General features: G+C 39.3%; 1 protein-coding gene across 1 annotated transcript in view; it reads right to left on the reverse strand.

The window, feature by feature from the left end:
* The window catches only part of mtap (methylthioadenosine phosphorylase), a 191,737-nt gene that overhangs the window by 36,320 nt on the left and 136,684 nt on the right, over nucleotides 1-18,733 (reverse strand). Inside the window, exon 6 of the mRNA XM_028805159.2 lies at nucleotides 15,959-16,198. Within this exon, the coding sequence (XP_028660992.2) occupies nucleotides 15,959-16,198 (240 nt within the window). The remainder of the gene's footprint in view (nucleotides 1-15,958; nucleotides 16,199-18,733) is intronic.

Here is an 18,733-nt window from a genome sequence, read left to right on the forward strand (position 1 = left end):
TGGAGACTAATGCTGGACAAAAGCAAAGATTACAAAAAAAAAAAAAATCACTGCATGTACACAGGGTGGATAAATGCTGCTGGTCCTCATTCTCTCATTATTAAACTCTTGAGGTTTTCCGATCAGCGATGGGTTTATTGGAGGATGGGTGGGGCCAGTTTCTGGCTCACCTGTATATTCTTAATTTAATCCTTTTGTGTATTTTGTAACATGGAGAGACAATTTCATCTGGTGTTTTGTGGGTTGTGGGATATGTTTTTTTAGCCTAGTGACTTTTGGATGAATGGTTCAATGAGTTTGCCAGGTAATACATGTTCATGTTCTTATTTTGTGAATCACTCAGTTTTCCTTTCTGTCATTTTCCTCTCTTATATCTATTACTAAACTTAATGTGGTTTCCTAAAATGTCAAGGCCTTAACGTCTGGTCAGAGGCGAGTGTGTATGCTTGATGTTTTGCATACTTACCAAGTATATGTGGCTTTAATACAAGAATCTTACCTGCTGGCCTCTGATGTATAACACTGCACTAACAAACTTTATTGTGTGGCATCTTTTTCTAGCGCTCTCACCAAAAAATTTGGGGTCCTCATTCTTGTAAAACTCAACCTTCAAATTTCAGATTTGGATGCAGGCAGTTATAATATAGGGCAAGTCTGTTTTGTGCAAGCTGCGATTGGTAGTCAGAATTGTTCTTTCCTTCTGTATATGGACACACGACTATTTCACCCCTCAGATGTTTCCTAATTTAGCTGGTTTCCTGCCTAAATATTGTAATGGTGAACTTGTGCTTGGCACAGATGCTAATGCTGTGATTAATCTACAGTAGTTCAGGTGGAGAAGTCTCTATCACTGCCACATGTACTCCTACTTCCACTCTCCCTTTATGCAAAATGTCAGCTGATCTCAGTTTATTAAATTATTTAGGCTACTTCATTCAAGTCAGAGTTTTGTTTTTGTCTTATTTTTTGTCTTGGTGTAGTTCACAGATGTGGATTGACTATATTCTTATTTAACTTTTCTGTACCTCCTTGGTCTTCAAATGTGAGGAAGTGGATAATCTCCCAGCAGAATAAGGGACTACTAAGGAGATACTTAGTAATTTGGATATTGTTGAGGGAGGAGTACTGTTCATATTAAATAGGCTAAAATCAAATAAAGCACCAGGACAAGATAATATTTATCATTGAGTGTTTAAGGAACCCTTGACAGATATTTTTTGGAAGTTACTGAGCAATGGGGAAATTCTGAAGGAATTTGCATTTCTGAAGGACTGGAAAATGGCAAGTATCACCATTTATATAAAAAACATTATATAAAAAGGGTTGATTGGGGCTGAATCAAGCAACTATAGGCCAATAAACTTAACATATCCTTAATTAATTCCATTAATTTGCCTGTGATATAAGATTGAGCAACAAATGGCAAAAACAGGAGATTTACTTAACAGTTGGAATGGGTTCAAACGAGGGAGGACGTGTTTTACTTACATGGTGGAATTCTAAGAGGAACCAACAAAATGATACAATCAAAATGGTGCATATGATATTATTTATCTTGACTTTCAGAAAGCATTTGATACAAGGTCCACATGACAGGTTGGTCATCGAATTAAAAGAGGTGGAAGTTCTAGCTGTAATGTATAGATGGGGGCATAACTGGCTAAAACAATGTAAACCAAGTTTGATGGTGTGAAGGACCTTATCGGAATCAGGTGAAGTTAAGAATGGTATCCCACGGGAATTAGTGCTATGGTCACTGCTATTTTTTACCATATATGTATGATTTGGATAGGAATATAAATAACAAGCTGGTCAAGTCTGCAGATGATACCAAGCTATGAGGATTGGCAGATAATCTGGAATCGATGGAATCTTTACAGAGGGACTTAATAATAATAATAATAATACATTTTATTTATATAGCACCATTCCCATGCTCAAGGCACTTACAGAATATAATAAAGAACGGCAGTGTATACAGTATATAGCATTGTACAAACCAGATAAATAAATAAAGAAGATTAAGACAGTGAATTCTGAAAAAAAAGAGAAACAGACAACATAATTGATGGTCTAGCACACACACACAGGCTACATTAGCATCTTGACAGAGAAGTAAACTGAGAGAAGGGTAATAAAGTCAAATAGAGCTAAAAGCCTTCCTGAACAGATGAGTTTTGAGTTGTTTTTTAAAAGAATTCATGGAGTCAGCTGACCTGATTAATTTTGGTAGGTCATTCCAGAGTCTGGGCGCTATACAGCTGAAGGCCCTGTCACCCATGGAGTGTAGATTAGTGAGGGGCACAACAAGATTGCCAGAATCAGAGGACCTTAGTGGGCGGGCAGGCACATAATGATGGAGAAGGTCACTGATGTAGTTTGGCACAAGGTTATTTAAGGCTTTGTAAGTTATTAGTAGGATTTTATATTCGATTCTGTAAGACACAGGGAGCCAGTGGAGACGGAGCAGGATGGGTGTTATGTGCTCGCTGCTGCTGGTTCGAGTAAGGACTCTTGCAGCTGAGTTTTGAATAAGCTGGAGCTGTGATATAAGATTAGAAGGGACACCTGCCAGTAGGGAATTACAATAATCGATGCGGGATGTGATAAAAGCATGGACAAGTTTCTCAGTGTTAGAAAAGGAGAGGAAGGAGCGAACACGGGATATGTTATGGAGGTGAAAGTAAGAAAGTTTCTTAATGTGATTTATGTGGGCGGAATAAGAGAGGGAGGAATCAAAAATGACACCAAGATTTTTTACAGTAGAGGCAGGTCTGATGAGATCACCGCCAAGATAGACTGGGAAGGAGCTCATTTTATTAAGTTGCATTTTAGTCCCAATTTGCAGGAGTTCAGTTTTATTGCAATTTAATTTTAAAGAATTCTGCTCCATCCAGGTTTTAATTTCACTGAGGCAGGTTGTGAGCTGAGAAAGCTCTGATGAAGTTCCACTTTTAACATTGAAGTAGAGTTGAGTATCATCTGCATAAAAATGATAACCCAGTCCATAGCTATGGATAATACGGCCAAGGGGAAGCATGTAAATACAGAAAAGCAGAGGACCGAGGACAGAGCCTTGAGGGACTCCTTGTGTGACTGGCGCTGAGCTGGATCTGCTCTTGCCAAGACTAACAAACTCTTGCCTATCAGTCAGATAGGACTTGAACCACTGGAGGGCAGTACCAGAGATACCCAGCATGTTCTCCATTCTGGACAGTAAGATGTCATGTCTGACAGTGTCAAATGCTGCACTGAGGTCTAACAGAATTAATATGCTGGTTTGTCCAGAGTCTGCTGCCATAAGCAAATCATTGGTTACCCGTAGCAGAGCAGTTTCACAGCTGTGCCGCGCCCTGAAACCAGACTGAAAGGGTTCCATCAAATTATTAGAGGTTAGGTAATTGGTGAGTTGGGAAGCTACAACACGCTCAAGAACTTTTGACAGGAAAGGTAAGTGGGAAATAGGCCGGAAATTGTTAAGATTGTCAGCATCAAGACCAGACTTTTTTAACATTGGGGTTACAGAAGCAATTTTAAAAGTGAGCGGCACAGAGCCAGTGTCAAGGGATGAGTTGGACAACATACAGGCCTGAGTAGATTGGAGGCAGATGAAATTTAATGCAAAGTACTATACAACATATAGGAAGTAAAAACACAATTGAAGGTCATAAAATCTAAAGTAAACGTTATAAGAAGAATTTAGGAATCATAGTGGACTTGTGACTTTCAGCTTCCAGGCCGTTCAAAAACCATTAAGAAGGCTTAAGAATGTTAGGGTTATACAGCACAGTGTACGGAGTAGAAGGATTTTATGCTCAGGTTTTATAATGCACTGGTGTTGCCTCAACTGGCGCACTGTGCACAGTTTTGATTATAGGCTACAAATAAAGAGAAGTGCTAGAAAGGTTGAGAGAAGTACGACTAGGCTGACTCCAGGCCTACAGGAGATGAATTATGAGGAAAGATTAAAAAAGTTGAGCTGTTTCAGTTTAAGAAAAAGGACATTAAGAGGAGACATGAATAAATGGTTTAAAATCATGAAAGATTTTAGTACAGTGGATCAATACTGTTAACTTTAAAGTGAATTCAACAAAAAAACAGGGACACAGTTGGTAACTTATTAAGGGTAAATAAATACAGTAGACCCCTGCAAAGTCGCGGTTCAGAGTTCACGGCCTCTGTCATTAGTGGATTTTTCCTTAGAACCTAACTAATAATTGTTAGCAGAAACCGCAAATATCCTCCACAATTTTTATGGCAGCAATACTGTACTGTAGAGAGAACCGTGCCTTGGGATGGTGAAAATAGCCAATAGAATTTGAAACTGCAACTCCCAGCAGTCCCTGGCAGTGGATCTGATTGGTCTTCTGCTGAGGGTGCTGGGACTGTTGAGGTCAAAGGGTGTCCGCACGGCTTTTAAAAAGGGGGCCGGTGACCAAAAGCAAAAAAAAAAATTATTTATAATTTGTGTTTCAAGTTCCTGTCTGTCTGGCTTCTGTTGGGTTACCTGTACTTATTCATTTTGTCCTGGATCGTTTTGTGCGTCTGGATTGTCTGCCGTCTGCCTGTGTACATGAGGACTGTAAGTGGATTCATGACCATCCTGCAAAGAAAGTGACGCTCCTGAACCCGTCCACCCTTCTTCACCATTTCAGGAACTACAGGTAGGACTATCTTTACATTCCCATTCAACATGCAGATCTCTGGACTACCTATTTTCATCATTACATTTCATCCGTTACTGTTTTTCATGATTTACTGTGTGTTTTGTTTGTGCTTTGTTGTATTTAATGTGTAATCGGCGTAAGGGGAACAGGGGTGGTATTGTTGTTTTCTTATTTCATTTGTTTTCATTACAGTGATCCCTCGCTATATCGCGCTTCGCCTTTCGCGGCTTCACTCCATCGCGGATTTTATATGTAAGCATATTTAAATATATATCGCGGATTTTTTGCTGGTTCGCAGATTTCTGAGGACTATGGGTCTTTTAATTTCTGGTACATGCTTCCTCAGTTGGTTTGTCCAGATGATTTCATACAAGGGACGCTATTGGTAGATGGCTGAGAAGCTACTCAACTTACTTTCTCTCTCTCTCTCTTGCGCTGACTTTCTCCTATCCTGACGTAGGGGGTGTGAGCAGGGGGGCTGTTCGCACACCTAGACGATACGGACGCTTGTCTAAAAATGCTGAAAGATTATCTTCACGTTGCTACCTTCTGTGTGCAGCTGCTTCCTGAAGCGACATGCTGCACGGTGCTTCACATACTTAAAAGCTCAAAGGACACGTATTGATTTTTGACTTTGTTTTTCTCTGTCTCTCTCTCTCTCCCTGCTCCTGACGGAGGGGGTGTGAGCTGCCGCCTTCAACAGCTTTGTACCGGCGGTGCTTCGCATACTTAAAAGCCAAACAGCCCTATTGATTTGTTTGCTTTCCTCTCTGTTTCCTTTGAAGAGGAAGATATGTTTGCATTCTTTTAATTGTGAGACAGAACTGTCATCTCTGTCTTGTCATGGAGCACAGTTTAAACTTTTGAAAAAGAGACAAATGTTTGTTTGCAGTGTTTGAATAACGTTTCTGTCTCTCTACAACCTCCTGTGTTTCTGCACAAATCTGTGACCCAAGCATGACAATATAAAAATAACCATATAAACATATGGTTCCTACTTCGCGGATTTTCTTATTTCGTGGGTGGCTCTGGAATGCAACCCCCACGATGGAGGAGGGATTACTGTACATTCTTTATTTGCTGTTTGATTACCGGTTTGCTTTGTTTTTGTCTCTGAGTGCGCGCTGGTCGGCTGGGTGCGTCCCTGGAATCTCCACCATAAAAATAAATAAATCACCGTCAACGGTGTGAATCTTAGTGGCACCGGACGGCTACAGCGTTATTCATTTCTCCTTGCTGCTGATTGACTGTGATACATCTTCAGCTGAGTGTTCTTGTGTTTTCCGTTTACTTAAAAGCCTGTCCTTTTAGGCTGATTGCTTTGTTTATCTCTCCTCCCCCAGAAATACTGGGGGGGTTGTGTTCCCCTATGATGTTTGTATATTGTTTAATCAATCACTAACTGCGTACTGAGCTTGTTTACTTCTGAAAGAGACATGTTTGTTTGAAGTGTTTAAATAAAGTTCCTGTCTCTACAATATCCTGTGTTTCTGTGACATAAGCGTGACACCCTGCTGCAACCGCACTAAGACTAGCCTGCCAGCGTCAGCGCTTACCTCTGTGTGCTTGCGTGCAGCCGTTAAGAGCAGTTGGCTCAGTGGTTTACATCCATGACCTCTGTTGCACTTTGTACATATAGTCACAGTAGTTTTTTTTTTTTTTTTAAATAGTTTTTACTGTTCATTACATTCATACACACCGCAGTGTGTAAAATGATCAGTGTTGCAGTAATTGTGATGCTCTTTGCATGAAAAAAGTGTTCCATTAAAATTTCACTTTTTCTTTGTTAATTGTGACGTTTACTTAAAAGTGCAGCAAAAAAGTATTTAGCGTCCATGGATGCATTAAGTATGTGGCAGTTTAAGGGTTAAAGCCCCAAGATGCCACCTAAACGAGCTGCACCTTCTAAAGCTTCTGGCAATGAAAACGCGCTTGCATGAATTACAGTACATATAGCGGTAACATCGGTATTTTACATTCTAGCACTGCGGGAGACATAGCAGTACAGTATACAGGTTTACCTTTACATTCTTTATTTTTAGGTAATGTATTAAGCTGAGTTTGAAATTAAAGTGTTTTGGGGGCATATTTAGGGTTTAAACTATGAAAATAGGCATTTTTTTTAACCACATCCAAAATTTGCGTTTTTTCACAATTTGCAGGTGCTCCAGGAACGTAACCCCCACGAATTTTGGGGGTGTACTGTATCGCAGAAACACTAAATTCTGCTTCACTCAGAAAACCATAGACACATGGCCTGTTTTTGTTCATATCTTTCTAATGTTCTAAATCATCCTTATCCTATTCTGCCTTATCTGAACTGCTGTATATTCTAGCTATTCATTCTCTCCTTGGTCTCCCATATTCCAAGGTGAGGATTTAAAACATCCCCATATCATTTTTATTTATGTATTCTGACTCTAAGCTGTATAAACTTGAATACTTATTGGATTTAAGCATATCAGTTGATGTGTATTTGTGTAATGAGGGAGGGTGTGGCCTAAGGAGATCAACATTTTGTATCAAGGTGTGCATAATTATTAGGCAGCTTGTTTTTCTCAGGCAAAATGGGCCAAAAAAGAGATTTAACTGACACTAAAAAGTCAAAAATTGTAAAAAGTCTTTCAGGGGGATGCAGCACTCTTGAAATTGCTTGGATATTGGGGCGTGATCACAGAACCCTCAAACGTTTTGTTGCAAAAAGTCAACAGGGCCACAAGAAACGTGTTGGGGGGAAAAAAAAGAAGCAAATTAACTGCCAAAGATTCGAGAAGAATCAAAATGTTACCAGGAACCCATTACCCTCCAGTGCTGTCATATTCCAGAACTGCAATCCACATGGATTGCCCAGAAGTACAAGGTGTTCAGTGCTCAGAAATATGGCCAAGGTAAGGAAGGCTGAAACCTGACCACCACTGAACAAGACACATACAGTGAGGAACATAAGTATTTGAACACCCTGCGATTTTGCAAGTTCTCCCACTTAGAAATCATGGAGGGGTCTGAAATTCACATTGTAGGTGCATTCCCACTGTGAGAGACAGAATGTAAATCATTGTATGATTTGTACAGAATTTATTTGTATTGCACTGCTGCACATAAGTATTTGAACACCTGAGAAAATCAGTGTTAATATTTGGTACAGAAGCATTTGTTTGCAATTACAGAGGTCAAACGTTTCCCGTAGTTCTTGACCAGGTTTGCACACACTGCAACAGGGACTTTGTCCCACTCCTCCACACAGATCTCCTCTAGATCTGTCAGGTTCCGGGGCTGGCGCTGAGCAACACGGAGTTTCAGCTCCCTCCAAAGATTTTCGATTGGATTTAGGTCTGGAGACTGGCTAGGCCACTCCAGAACCTTGATATGCGCTTCTTACGGAGCCACTCCTTGGTTATCCTGGCTGTGTGCTTCGGGTCATTGTCATGTTGGAAGACCCAGCCACAACCCATCTTCAGTGCTCTGACTAAGGGAAGGAGGTTGTTGCTCAAAATCTCACAATACATGGCCCCATTCATCATCTCCTTAATACAGTGCAGTCGTCCTGTCCCCTTCGCAGAAAAGCACCCCCAAAGCATGATGTTTACACCCCCGTGCTTCACAGTAAGGATAGTGTTCTTGGGATGCAACTCCTCCTCCTTTTTCCTCCAAACACGGCGAGTGAAGTTTAGACCAAAAAGTTCTATTTTGGTCTCATCCGACCACATGACTTTCTCCCATACCTCCTCTGGATCATCCAGATGGTCATTGGCAAACTTCAGGCGGGACTGGACATGTGATGACTTGAGCAGGGGAACCTTCCGTGCAATGCGTGATTTGAAACCATGACGGCATAGTGTTCTACCGACAGTGACCTTTGAAACTGTGGTCCCAGCTCTCTTCATGTCATTGACCAGCTCCTCCCATGTAGTTCTGGGCTGATTCCTCACCTTTCTTATCATCTGTGATACCCCACGAGGTGAGATCTTGCATGGAGCCCCAGTCCGAGGGAGACTGACAGTCGTCTTTAGCCTCTTCCATTTTCTGACAATTTCTCCAACAGTTGATCTATTTTCACCAAGCTGCTTGGCAATTGCCCCGTAGCCCTTTCCAGCTTTGTGGAGGTCCACAATTGTGTCTCTGGTGTCTTTTGACAGCTCTGTGGTCTTGCCCATGGTAGTAGTTGCAGTCTGACTGACTGTGGGGTGGACAGGTGTCTTTAAAGAGCTCAGACAGGTGCTACTAATTAAGATTACTAAGTGGAGTAGAGGTGGACTTCTTAAAGGCAGAGTAACAGGTCTTTGAGAGCCAGAATTCTTGCTGATTGCCAGGTGTTCAAATACTTATGTGCAGCAGTGCAATACAAATAAATTCTGTACAAATCATACAATGTGATTTCCTGAATTTTTTTTACATTATGTCTCTCACAGTGGGAATGCACCTACAATGTGAATTTCAGACCCCTCCATGATTTCTAAGTGGGAGAACTTGCAAAATCGCAGGGTGTTCAAATACTTATGTTCCTCATTGTAAGCAAGACTGGGCCAAGAAATATCTGAAGACAGATTTTTCAAAGGTTTTATGGACTGATGAGATGAGAGTGACTCTTGACGGAGCCATGGATGGCTGGATCAGTAATGGGCACAGAGCTACACCTCGACTCTTACACCAGTAAGATGAAGGTGGGGTACTGGTATGGTCTGGTATTATTAAAGATGAGCTAGTTGGACCTTTTTGGGTTTAAAATGGACTCAAAATCAACTCCCAAACCTACTGCCAATTTTTAGAAGACAAACTTTATTCAAGCAGTGGTAAAAGAAAAAGTCTACCTTTCTAGAAGACCATGATTTTTATGTAGGACAATGCTCCATCACATGCAGTGAAGTATTCCACTGCATGGCTAGCCAGTAAAGGCCTTAAAGATAAAAGAAAAATGACATGGCCTCCTTCCTCACCTGACCTAAAGTCCTTCTTAAACGGCAGATTTATGGGGAAGGAAAACAGAACACCTCTTTGAACAGTGTCTGGGAGAGGCTGTGGTTGCTGCTGCACAAAAAGTTGTCAACAGATAAAGAAACTGACAGACTCCATGAATGGAAGGCTTATGACAGTTATTGAAAAGAAGGATGGCTATATTGGTCACTGATTTTTTTTTTTTTTTTGGAAATGTCAGAAATGTTTATTTGTAAATTTTGAGTTGTTTATTATTCTCATTTTAACAGATGAAAACAAACAAGTGAGATGGGAAAATTTTCGTTTCTCCTTTAGTTGCCTAATAATTGTGCACACATATGTATTTCCCCGAGAATGTTCACACTCACATTTCCTTTGTAAAACATTCAAGTTACAGGTTTAACAAGATTTTGGATTGACTGATAGCACTATTTGTTCCATATTAAAATGAATCCTCAAAAATACAACTTGCTTAATAATTGTGCACACAGTGTAAATATGGGTTCTGTGGATAGTGCTGGTGCCATTTGGGAAGCTACCAAAAGTGTAATTCATAAGTTCTCAATTTTCTTTTCATTAGATCTTGTTTGTAATAAACTACACAGAATTGAGAACTCTAATCCAAACTTCCATTCTTAGAAAATGGTTACCAGCTCTATTTAATGAGGAGTATGTATTAATCATCATTAATTATAATAATTCTTCACATTTATATACCGCTTTTCTCACTACTTAGTGCTCTCCACGCAAGCAGGACCTGGGAAGCGAACCCACAATCTCCCTACTGCAAAGCAACAGTGCTACCACTGCGCCACCTGTGTGGGGTAATAAAACAGAACTTAGAGCAGTCCGCAAGGGTTTCAGTTCAGGAAGGTTATATTTCACTAACATACTGGAGTTCTATGAAGAGAAAATAAAAGAATATGACCAAAGAGATGCATTTATTTTTTATCTTCATTTTCAGAAGACTCTTAATAAGGTACCAAGTAAAAGGTTAGAGATTACACTAAAAAAGTAAAAATTCAGGGTGTGGCATGTAGGAGGATAAGTATAAAATTGGCTCAAACATAGGAAGCAAAGGGTTATAGTGAATGGGAACCATTTCAGAATTAGGCAACTTTAAAAGTGGTGTCCCTCAGTGATTTTTTAATATACATGTACGATCTGGACAAGAATATAATAAATAAACTGGTTAAGTTTACATATGATCTAAATGTAAAGCATTACATGCAGGAAGTAAAAATGTTAGATTTAAATATAAAAAGAGAAGCCTGATGGGTTTAAATATAAAATAAGACGTCTGAAACTTTAAGGTATACCTTATGAGAAGGACTTGGGGTCATAGTGTACTCATTGCAATACATCCTGGCAGTGTGTGGAGTTAAGTTGAAGAAAGTTATGCTTAAGTTATATAGTGTACTAATGAGGCCTCACCTGAAGTACTGCTAAGCTTTGGTCTCCATATTCCAAAAAAGACACAGCAGCCCTAAAGAAATTCCAGAGAAGAACATCTAGGGTGATTCTGGGACTAAAAAGGTATGATTTATGAGGAGAAAGGAGTTGAACCTTTTCAGCTTAAGAAAACAGATTAAGAGAGGAAATAACTAAAGTGTTTAAAATTATAAAAGGAATTATAGTAGATTCCAATTACATCTTTAAAATAAATTCTGCAACAAGAACACAAGGACATGGTTGGAAACTTTTTAAGGGCAGATTTTGCACAAAACGTTTGAAAGTTTTTGCTAATGCAAACAACAATAGACACATGGAACAAATGAGCAACTAGTGTGGTGAGCAGGACTTTAGGGACCTTCAAATCTCGACTAAATTTTTCTATAAAATCTAGATGAACAGGACGGAAGAGCTTGCTGTTTTCTAATGTCAGAGATATACACTCTTGTCTCTCACTGAAGTAAAATTGTTAGCCAATGTCTTAGCATGGCAGCTAGGGAAAGTCACCTTGTAGCCTAATTCACCTGAATCAGGCTGGTTTTATTTATTCTCTGTTAGCCTCTGAAAATGTGCATGCAAAGACTCTTACACATTTTAAATGCTGCCCCATCTTTTTCCACTTCATCAGTTCTCCTCTCTCTTTATGGTGAAAATGCCTTTAATTATATAATCTGGAAACTATGTGCAGCCCTGGATAAGATGGATTTTCATCTACCTCCATAGTTTTCCTCAGTAACTCAAATATTGACCCTCCTTTCCTTAACAGTAGAGGGGCCAATCAGGGTCCCACTTTTCAATTAATCCTTTCAGCATTTGTTATTACCATGCACAACTCTGAATGTCTTATTCCCATCGCTGTGCACAATACTCATCACTTAATCTCCGCACATGCAGATGAAATTTTTCTTAATTTAGGCAATGTCACTTCTGATTTCCCCCATGTTTTAAATGTATGTTCTTTAAACCCTTATCTGGCAATAAAATAAATTGGTCAAAATCTTCCTTTTTAACTTACAATGAGCTCTGTCGCCATGCCTTCCATCTTTCATCCTCTTGCTATTTTTAAAATCAATTCTGTCATCATGATTATCAACAGTATATCTGCATTTTGATCCAAAATTACCAAAGTTCTGCAGCTTTTAGTTTACTACAGAGAATAGTTCAGGCAATAGTATGACACGTTTTCAAATAATTCCACAATTCAAATATCTTCATTTAAAAGTTTTAGTAAAATTCAAAGCAAAACAATTCACACAAAAATACACAAAAAAAGTTATTTTTAAAAGGAAGTTCTGTTTAAGGCTTACTTGTTTCTTATTTACTTACTTGTTACTTCTCTAAGTTTGGTCATACTTTCAAATGCTCATGTCAAAACGGTCAGAATACTGTAAGCCAATGTTCTATTTATAAACTAATCTACCAATTCATGCTTCTAACAGTGAGACTGTTTCCAAACTGGCTTAATTAACACTGTTTTACAGATATACAGTGCATCCGGAAAGTATTCACAGCGCATCACTTTTTCCACATTTTGTTATGTTACAGCCTTATTCCAAAATGGATTAAATTCATTTTTTTCCTCAGAATTCTACACACAACACCCCATAATGACAACGTGAAAAATGTTTACTTGAGGTTTTTGCAAATTTATTAAAAATAAAAAAATTGAGAAAGCACATGTACATAAGTATTCACAGCCTTTGCCATGAAGCTCAAAATTGAGCTCAGGTGCATCCTGTTTCCCCTGATCATCCTTGAGATGTTTCTGCAGCTTAATTGGAGTCCACCTGTGGTAAATTCAGTTGATTGGACATGATTTGGAAAGGCACACACCTGTCTATATAAGGTCCCACAGTTGACAGTTCATGTCAGAGCACAAACCAAGCATGAAGTCAAAGGAATTGTCTGTAGACCTCCGAGACAGGATTGTCTCGAGGAACAAATCTGGAGAAAGTTACAGAAAAATTTCTGCTGTTTGAAGGTTCCAATGAGCACAGTGGCCTCCATCATCCGTAAGTGGAAGAAGTTCGAAACCACCAGGACTCTTCCTAGAGCTGGCTGGCCATCTAAACTGAGCGATCTGGGGAGAAGAGCCTTAGTCAGGGAGGTGACCAAGAACCCGATGGTCACTCTGTCAGAGCTCCAGAGGTCCTCTGTGGAGAGAGGAGAAACTTCCAGAAGGACAACCATCTCTGTAGCAATCCACCAATCAGGCCTGTATGGTAGAGTGGCCAGACGGAAGCCACTCCTTAGTAAAAGGCACATGGCAGCCCACCTTGAGTTTGCCAAAAGGCACCTGAAGGACTCTCAGACCATGAGAAATAAAATTCTCTGGTCTGATGAGACAAAGATTGAACTCTTTGGTGTGAATGCCAGGCGTCACGTTTGGAGGAAACCAGGCACCGCTCATCACCAGTCCAATACCATCCCTACAGTGAAGCATGGTGGTGGCAGCATCATGCTGTGGGGATGTTTTTCAGTGGCAGGGACTGGGAGACTAGTCAGGATAAAGGGAAACATGACTGCAGCAATGTACAGAGACATCCTGGATGAAAACCTGCTCCAGAGCGCTCTTGACCTCAGACTGGGGTGACGGTTCATCTTTCAGCAGGACAACGACCCTAAGCACACAGCCAAGATATCAAAGGAGTGGCTTCAGGACAACTCTGTGAATGTTCTTGAGTGGCCCAGCCAGAGCCCAGACTTGAATCCGATTGAGCATCTCTGGAGATATCTTAAAATGGCTGTGCACCGACGCTTCCCATCCAACCTGATGGAGCTTGAGAGGTGCTGCAAAGAGGAATGGGCGAAACTGGCCAAGGATAGGTGTGCCAAGCTTGTGGCATCATATTCAAAAAGACTTGAGGCTGTAATTGCTGCCAAAGGTGCATCGACAAAGTATTGAGCAAAGGCTGTGAATACTTATGTACATGTGATTTCTCAGTTTTTTTTATTTTTAATAAATTTGCAAAAACCTCAAGTAAACTTTTTTTCACATTGCCATTATGGGGTGTTGTGTGTAGAATTCTGAGGAAAAAGTGATGCACTGTGAATACTTTCTGGATGCACTGTAGCTAAGAAGGTTCTATTTCATTTTAACTTACATGGGGTAAAAGACTATACCAAAATCTAAGTAACTATGAGAAACTGATTTTCCATTGATATTAGGAAGGCATTCATGTTAATTTAACATTAGCTTTTCTAAGACTGGCTCTTACAAAGAGGTTAAATCAACTGTATGACCCAGATGGTCACAGAAGAATCTCCAAAACAGAAAAAACTACTGCACATAGTCAGAAAATATTGAATAATGAAAACGATGTAAAGAAACTATATGTTTTATAAACAGATTGGCTGATTCTCTGGCTGAAGGCAGTATCTTAAGGGGAATAAAATGTGCATATTTAAGAAAAATGATGGACTATTTCCAAACTGGTAATTGTAACTCTTAGAAGATGGAACATCATTAAAACCTTTCTAAGGATGACTTGGGGCAGAAAGGGCAGAAACTAGGAATGTCACAAGAACTAGTACTTTGGTACCAAGTCAATACAAAAGTTCCAAAAACGTAACTGTACCAGATTTTTTTTTTTTTTTTTAAAGTACCAGTAAAACAAAGTCAAAGTCAGTACTGCCTTCATGCATAACTGCAAAATAGGCAAATAAATCCAGAGGGCAGAATACATAAATAGAATATTTGTCCCGGAGGAAGTTTGACTTTTTACAAAAGCTCTTTAAATAAATTCGTAAATATATAAATAAACACGAAGATAAACAATAAATAAATATATATATATATATACACACACAGAGAATGGTCTGAATACACACAAGAATGAATAAAATGCAAGAAAATTAAAAAGAAAAAAATTCTGACTTGGTTGTCACAGTCACAGTTAGACATGATGCAAGCATTTGCTGTTGGTATAAAGGTGCCAATAATGTTTTTTGCTGAAAGATTTGTTGGCTGAAAGTACTCAGTGTTAGCATGTCAAAGAGAGAGGATGTACATCACTGTTCAAAATGGCACTCAGTTTTTTTTTTTTTACTTCTTACCTTTGCTGCTACCTTTAGGTGGTTCAGAGTGTCCTATAACTGAGCTTGCCCTTTAATTAGCTTGTTGATTTGGTGGGTCTCTTTTAAAGTGATGTTACCAGCCCAGCACACCTCAGCGTAGAAAATTGCACTGACCATCAGAGAATTGTTAAAAAAAAATAAATATGAAGGATGTCACTTCCCTCATTAAAGGAATGCAATCTCCTAAGGAAAAAGAGCATGATCTGCTATTTCTTACATAGTTCCTCTGTGATCCGAGACCAGTCCAACCTGCCAATAATGTGTACCCCAAAGTACTTGTAGGAGTGGACCTTGGTTTTTCTTATACAGTATTACGATGCACACAATTCTCTATGGACCAAGAAATAAAGTCCTCCACTTGACTCCTACTGTATACTCAGTCTCAACCCCTTTCATCAATACACCCTGTAAGTGCAGAATCATCTAAGAATTTCTGCAAGTGACCGGACATGTTATATTTATAGTCTGTGATGTACAGAGTGAAGAGAAAAGGAGACAGGGATGTCTGTTCCTTGTGGTGCCCCAGTGTTGCTGATATCCACATCAGAAACAGTCCTTCAGTCTCACAAACTATGGCAATACAAGTTAGGCTGGATACAATACAGATAATGCAAGTAAGTGCAAGAAAGTTAAATGCCCATTCATACATTTTCTAGTTTGGTTATCTCATTGAAAATTGTGCCAATTCATTGCAGAGCACACACACATGCAGAAGCACATAATTGATCACATAAGGCTAAGTTGTAATTGTCAGTTAACCTGACCTGCTCATCTTTACATTGTGGGAGAAAAAGACAAAACAAACATGTCACAAAATAGCAATCACTAACCGCATCTTCGTGCTCCTTCCAGCAATCGTAGTCAGTTGCCATAGCAATGCTAGCATAGCAGAGACCAGCTTCCTTTGCAAGAATCACTTCTGGAACAGTGGTCATATTGATGACATCTGCACCCCACTGGCGAAACATCATAGACTCTGCTTTTGAGGAAAAGCGTGGTCCCTCAATTGTTATCACTGTACCCTTTGTATGATACTTCACTCCAAGATTTTTTGATACTTCCAGAATAACCTGTGAATATAAAACAAAATTTTGCTATGAGGAATGTAAAAAAATCCTTATAAAAATCATAATAATGATAATGTGAGTAATACATACTTACTTAATAGATTCTGCTATTCCTGTGTGCCAAAATAAGTAACAACATTTGCATACTTGCATAAGTTCTGGGTCACTGGGTCTGAGGGGAATGCAGCATTGCTCTTCTAGTGTAACAACTCACTACTTAAAACCCCTAGGTCAGATTTTGATGCTGCCAGCGGTGGAAGAAAGACTCTGCTATGCTCCATTTTCTGCTCAACCCCTTACCAATCTTCATTCCTACCAAACTTAACTAGTCAAATACTAATTTTCAATGCTTTGAAATAATACTAGACATTGACACATATTCCTATATGAACACCTTTAATACCACCCTCATCCATATAACACTTACTCAGCCTATTCATTTTGATTGAATATTTGAGGTACCCATTAGTGAAAGAATAATCCGTATTTAGCTCCTACATCAATGCCAATCTACAAGAGACTACATGTTTTAGGCCACATCCAGTCAAGGCTACCCTGAGGGATGGATGGATACCCCACCCAGAGGAGATGATTCCTTACCCGGGTAGGAAGCCCCAACTAAATGGTACAGGCTTCCTGACTGGACATGTACTAAATACCCTTGCTGGCCTGGGACAAAAGAGGAGGATAGGGAAGGACTGTCACAGACGGATATTTTAGTTTTAGGCACTAGATGGCAATTGCCCTCCATCACAGCATCCATTCGGGAACCAGCAGAAAATGCTGGGAGATGTAGTCCAGCAACACAGCCCTTCTGGGGACCATGGGTGCACGCAACGGGGTACTGTAAGGAGTTGCGCTCCACAATTTATGGGACTTCCATATGACCCCAGAAGTATTCCATTGGGCAGTGGCCCTGGCACCAGAAGTAATCCAGGGTCCTCAATAAAATGGACCACACTCGTTTAACCAGGTAAGTCGGAGCTGGGAAGAAGGAAGGCAACACTACCGAAGGAGGGCAGTGCAGAGTTGAGAAGAATTGAGGAGAAGTGGTTGGGGAAGAGAGAAAACATGTGCTTGTGCTACTTTGTGGAGGTGTTGTGGTGAATAAAAATTATCCTTTATTTAAACACAAGACTCTATGTGTTTGTGTTGGGGTCTGGGGCTCGCCGACACCCTGGTTTCTATCACACTGGTTAAAACTCAAAATGAGAAATACAAGGCACACGAATCCCATAATAATTTGATTTTTTTGTGTTGAAACTGCTGCACAAACTTGCACGTCTTGCTAGACATTAGCAAAAGATGGACAGATATTAAGTAATTTAATAATAATGTTATAGAAGTCTGCACATTAAAAGGAAAATTCTGGAGTGGTCCCGCAAAACTTTTCATTCCAAAAATGGTGCTACCTATGATTAGAGTATACAATTGTGAAGCCTAATCTGAAATTCTGTGTTCAGTCTTGATTGTGGCGTTAAAAGAAGTACAGAGAAGAGTACTGATTCTAAAACTGGAAGGTATGAGATATGAGGAAAGATTAAAGGAACTAAATCTTTTTAGTTTAGGAAAACAGAGATTAAAAGGCAATATGACTGAATTGTTTAAAAATAAAATGGGAATTAGTATGATGGATCACAGCTGTTACTTTACAATATATCGTTCAACAAAAATATGGGGACACTGATGGGAACTTATTAACAATAGATTAGATGCATTTTTCTTCACTCAGAGAACCATAGACACATGAAGTAAGCTGCAATGTAGTGCAGTAGATAATATTTTGGAGACCTTCAAAATTTGACTTGATGTCATTTTAGACAAATTATGTGAATAGAACTAAGCTTGTTAGGCTGAATGGTCTGTTCTCATCAAAATATTTGTAATGCTATTTTGGTATTATGAACTGTGAACTGGTACTCCTGTCAGTAAGCACAGTACACAGTAATCTAACCAGGGTATCTTTCCGCCGAATGACTTTGTAAATTTAAAAAGCAACAGTACACAGGGTGTATTACAACTGTATACTAAACCATTTACTTGTTCATTTAGATGGGAGATGCATAAATGGATGAATAAAGACTTTTTAGCAGATGTCTGAAATCATTGGGTCAATGTTTACAATATATAAGGTCCCAAATACAGAAGACATGAATAATAAAATGTTCCAAGGTACAGTAGACTAAAAGACAGTCAAAATGTTGTTTCCAGCATTCTTTTTTCAGTTGGCAATAGCAACATGCATCTTGACATAGCCCTTCTCTAACTCCATCATAATAAAGAGGAGGTGCATCAAATATCCAGTACCTGGTGCAGTGTCTCATCTTTTTTTGTAACAATGGTGTTAAGACAGTGCTTTTATTGACATAATCTTCTATATTTTGCACTACCTGGTGATATTTGTGAATTTCCCCTTGGGATTAATAAAGTATCTATCTATCTATCTATCTATCTATCTATCTATCTATCTATCTATCTATCTATCTATCTATCTCAATTTGTAGAACTTGCCATTAAATGTATTTTTTCATTTCTTGA

The sequence above is a fragment of the Erpetoichthys calabaricus genome, chromosome 7 (assembly GCF_900747795.2).
Source record: "Erpetoichthys calabaricus chromosome 7, fErpCal1.3, whole genome shotgun sequence".
NCBI lineage: Eukaryota > Metazoa > Chordata > Cladistia > Polypteriformes > Polypteridae > Erpetoichthys > Erpetoichthys calabaricus.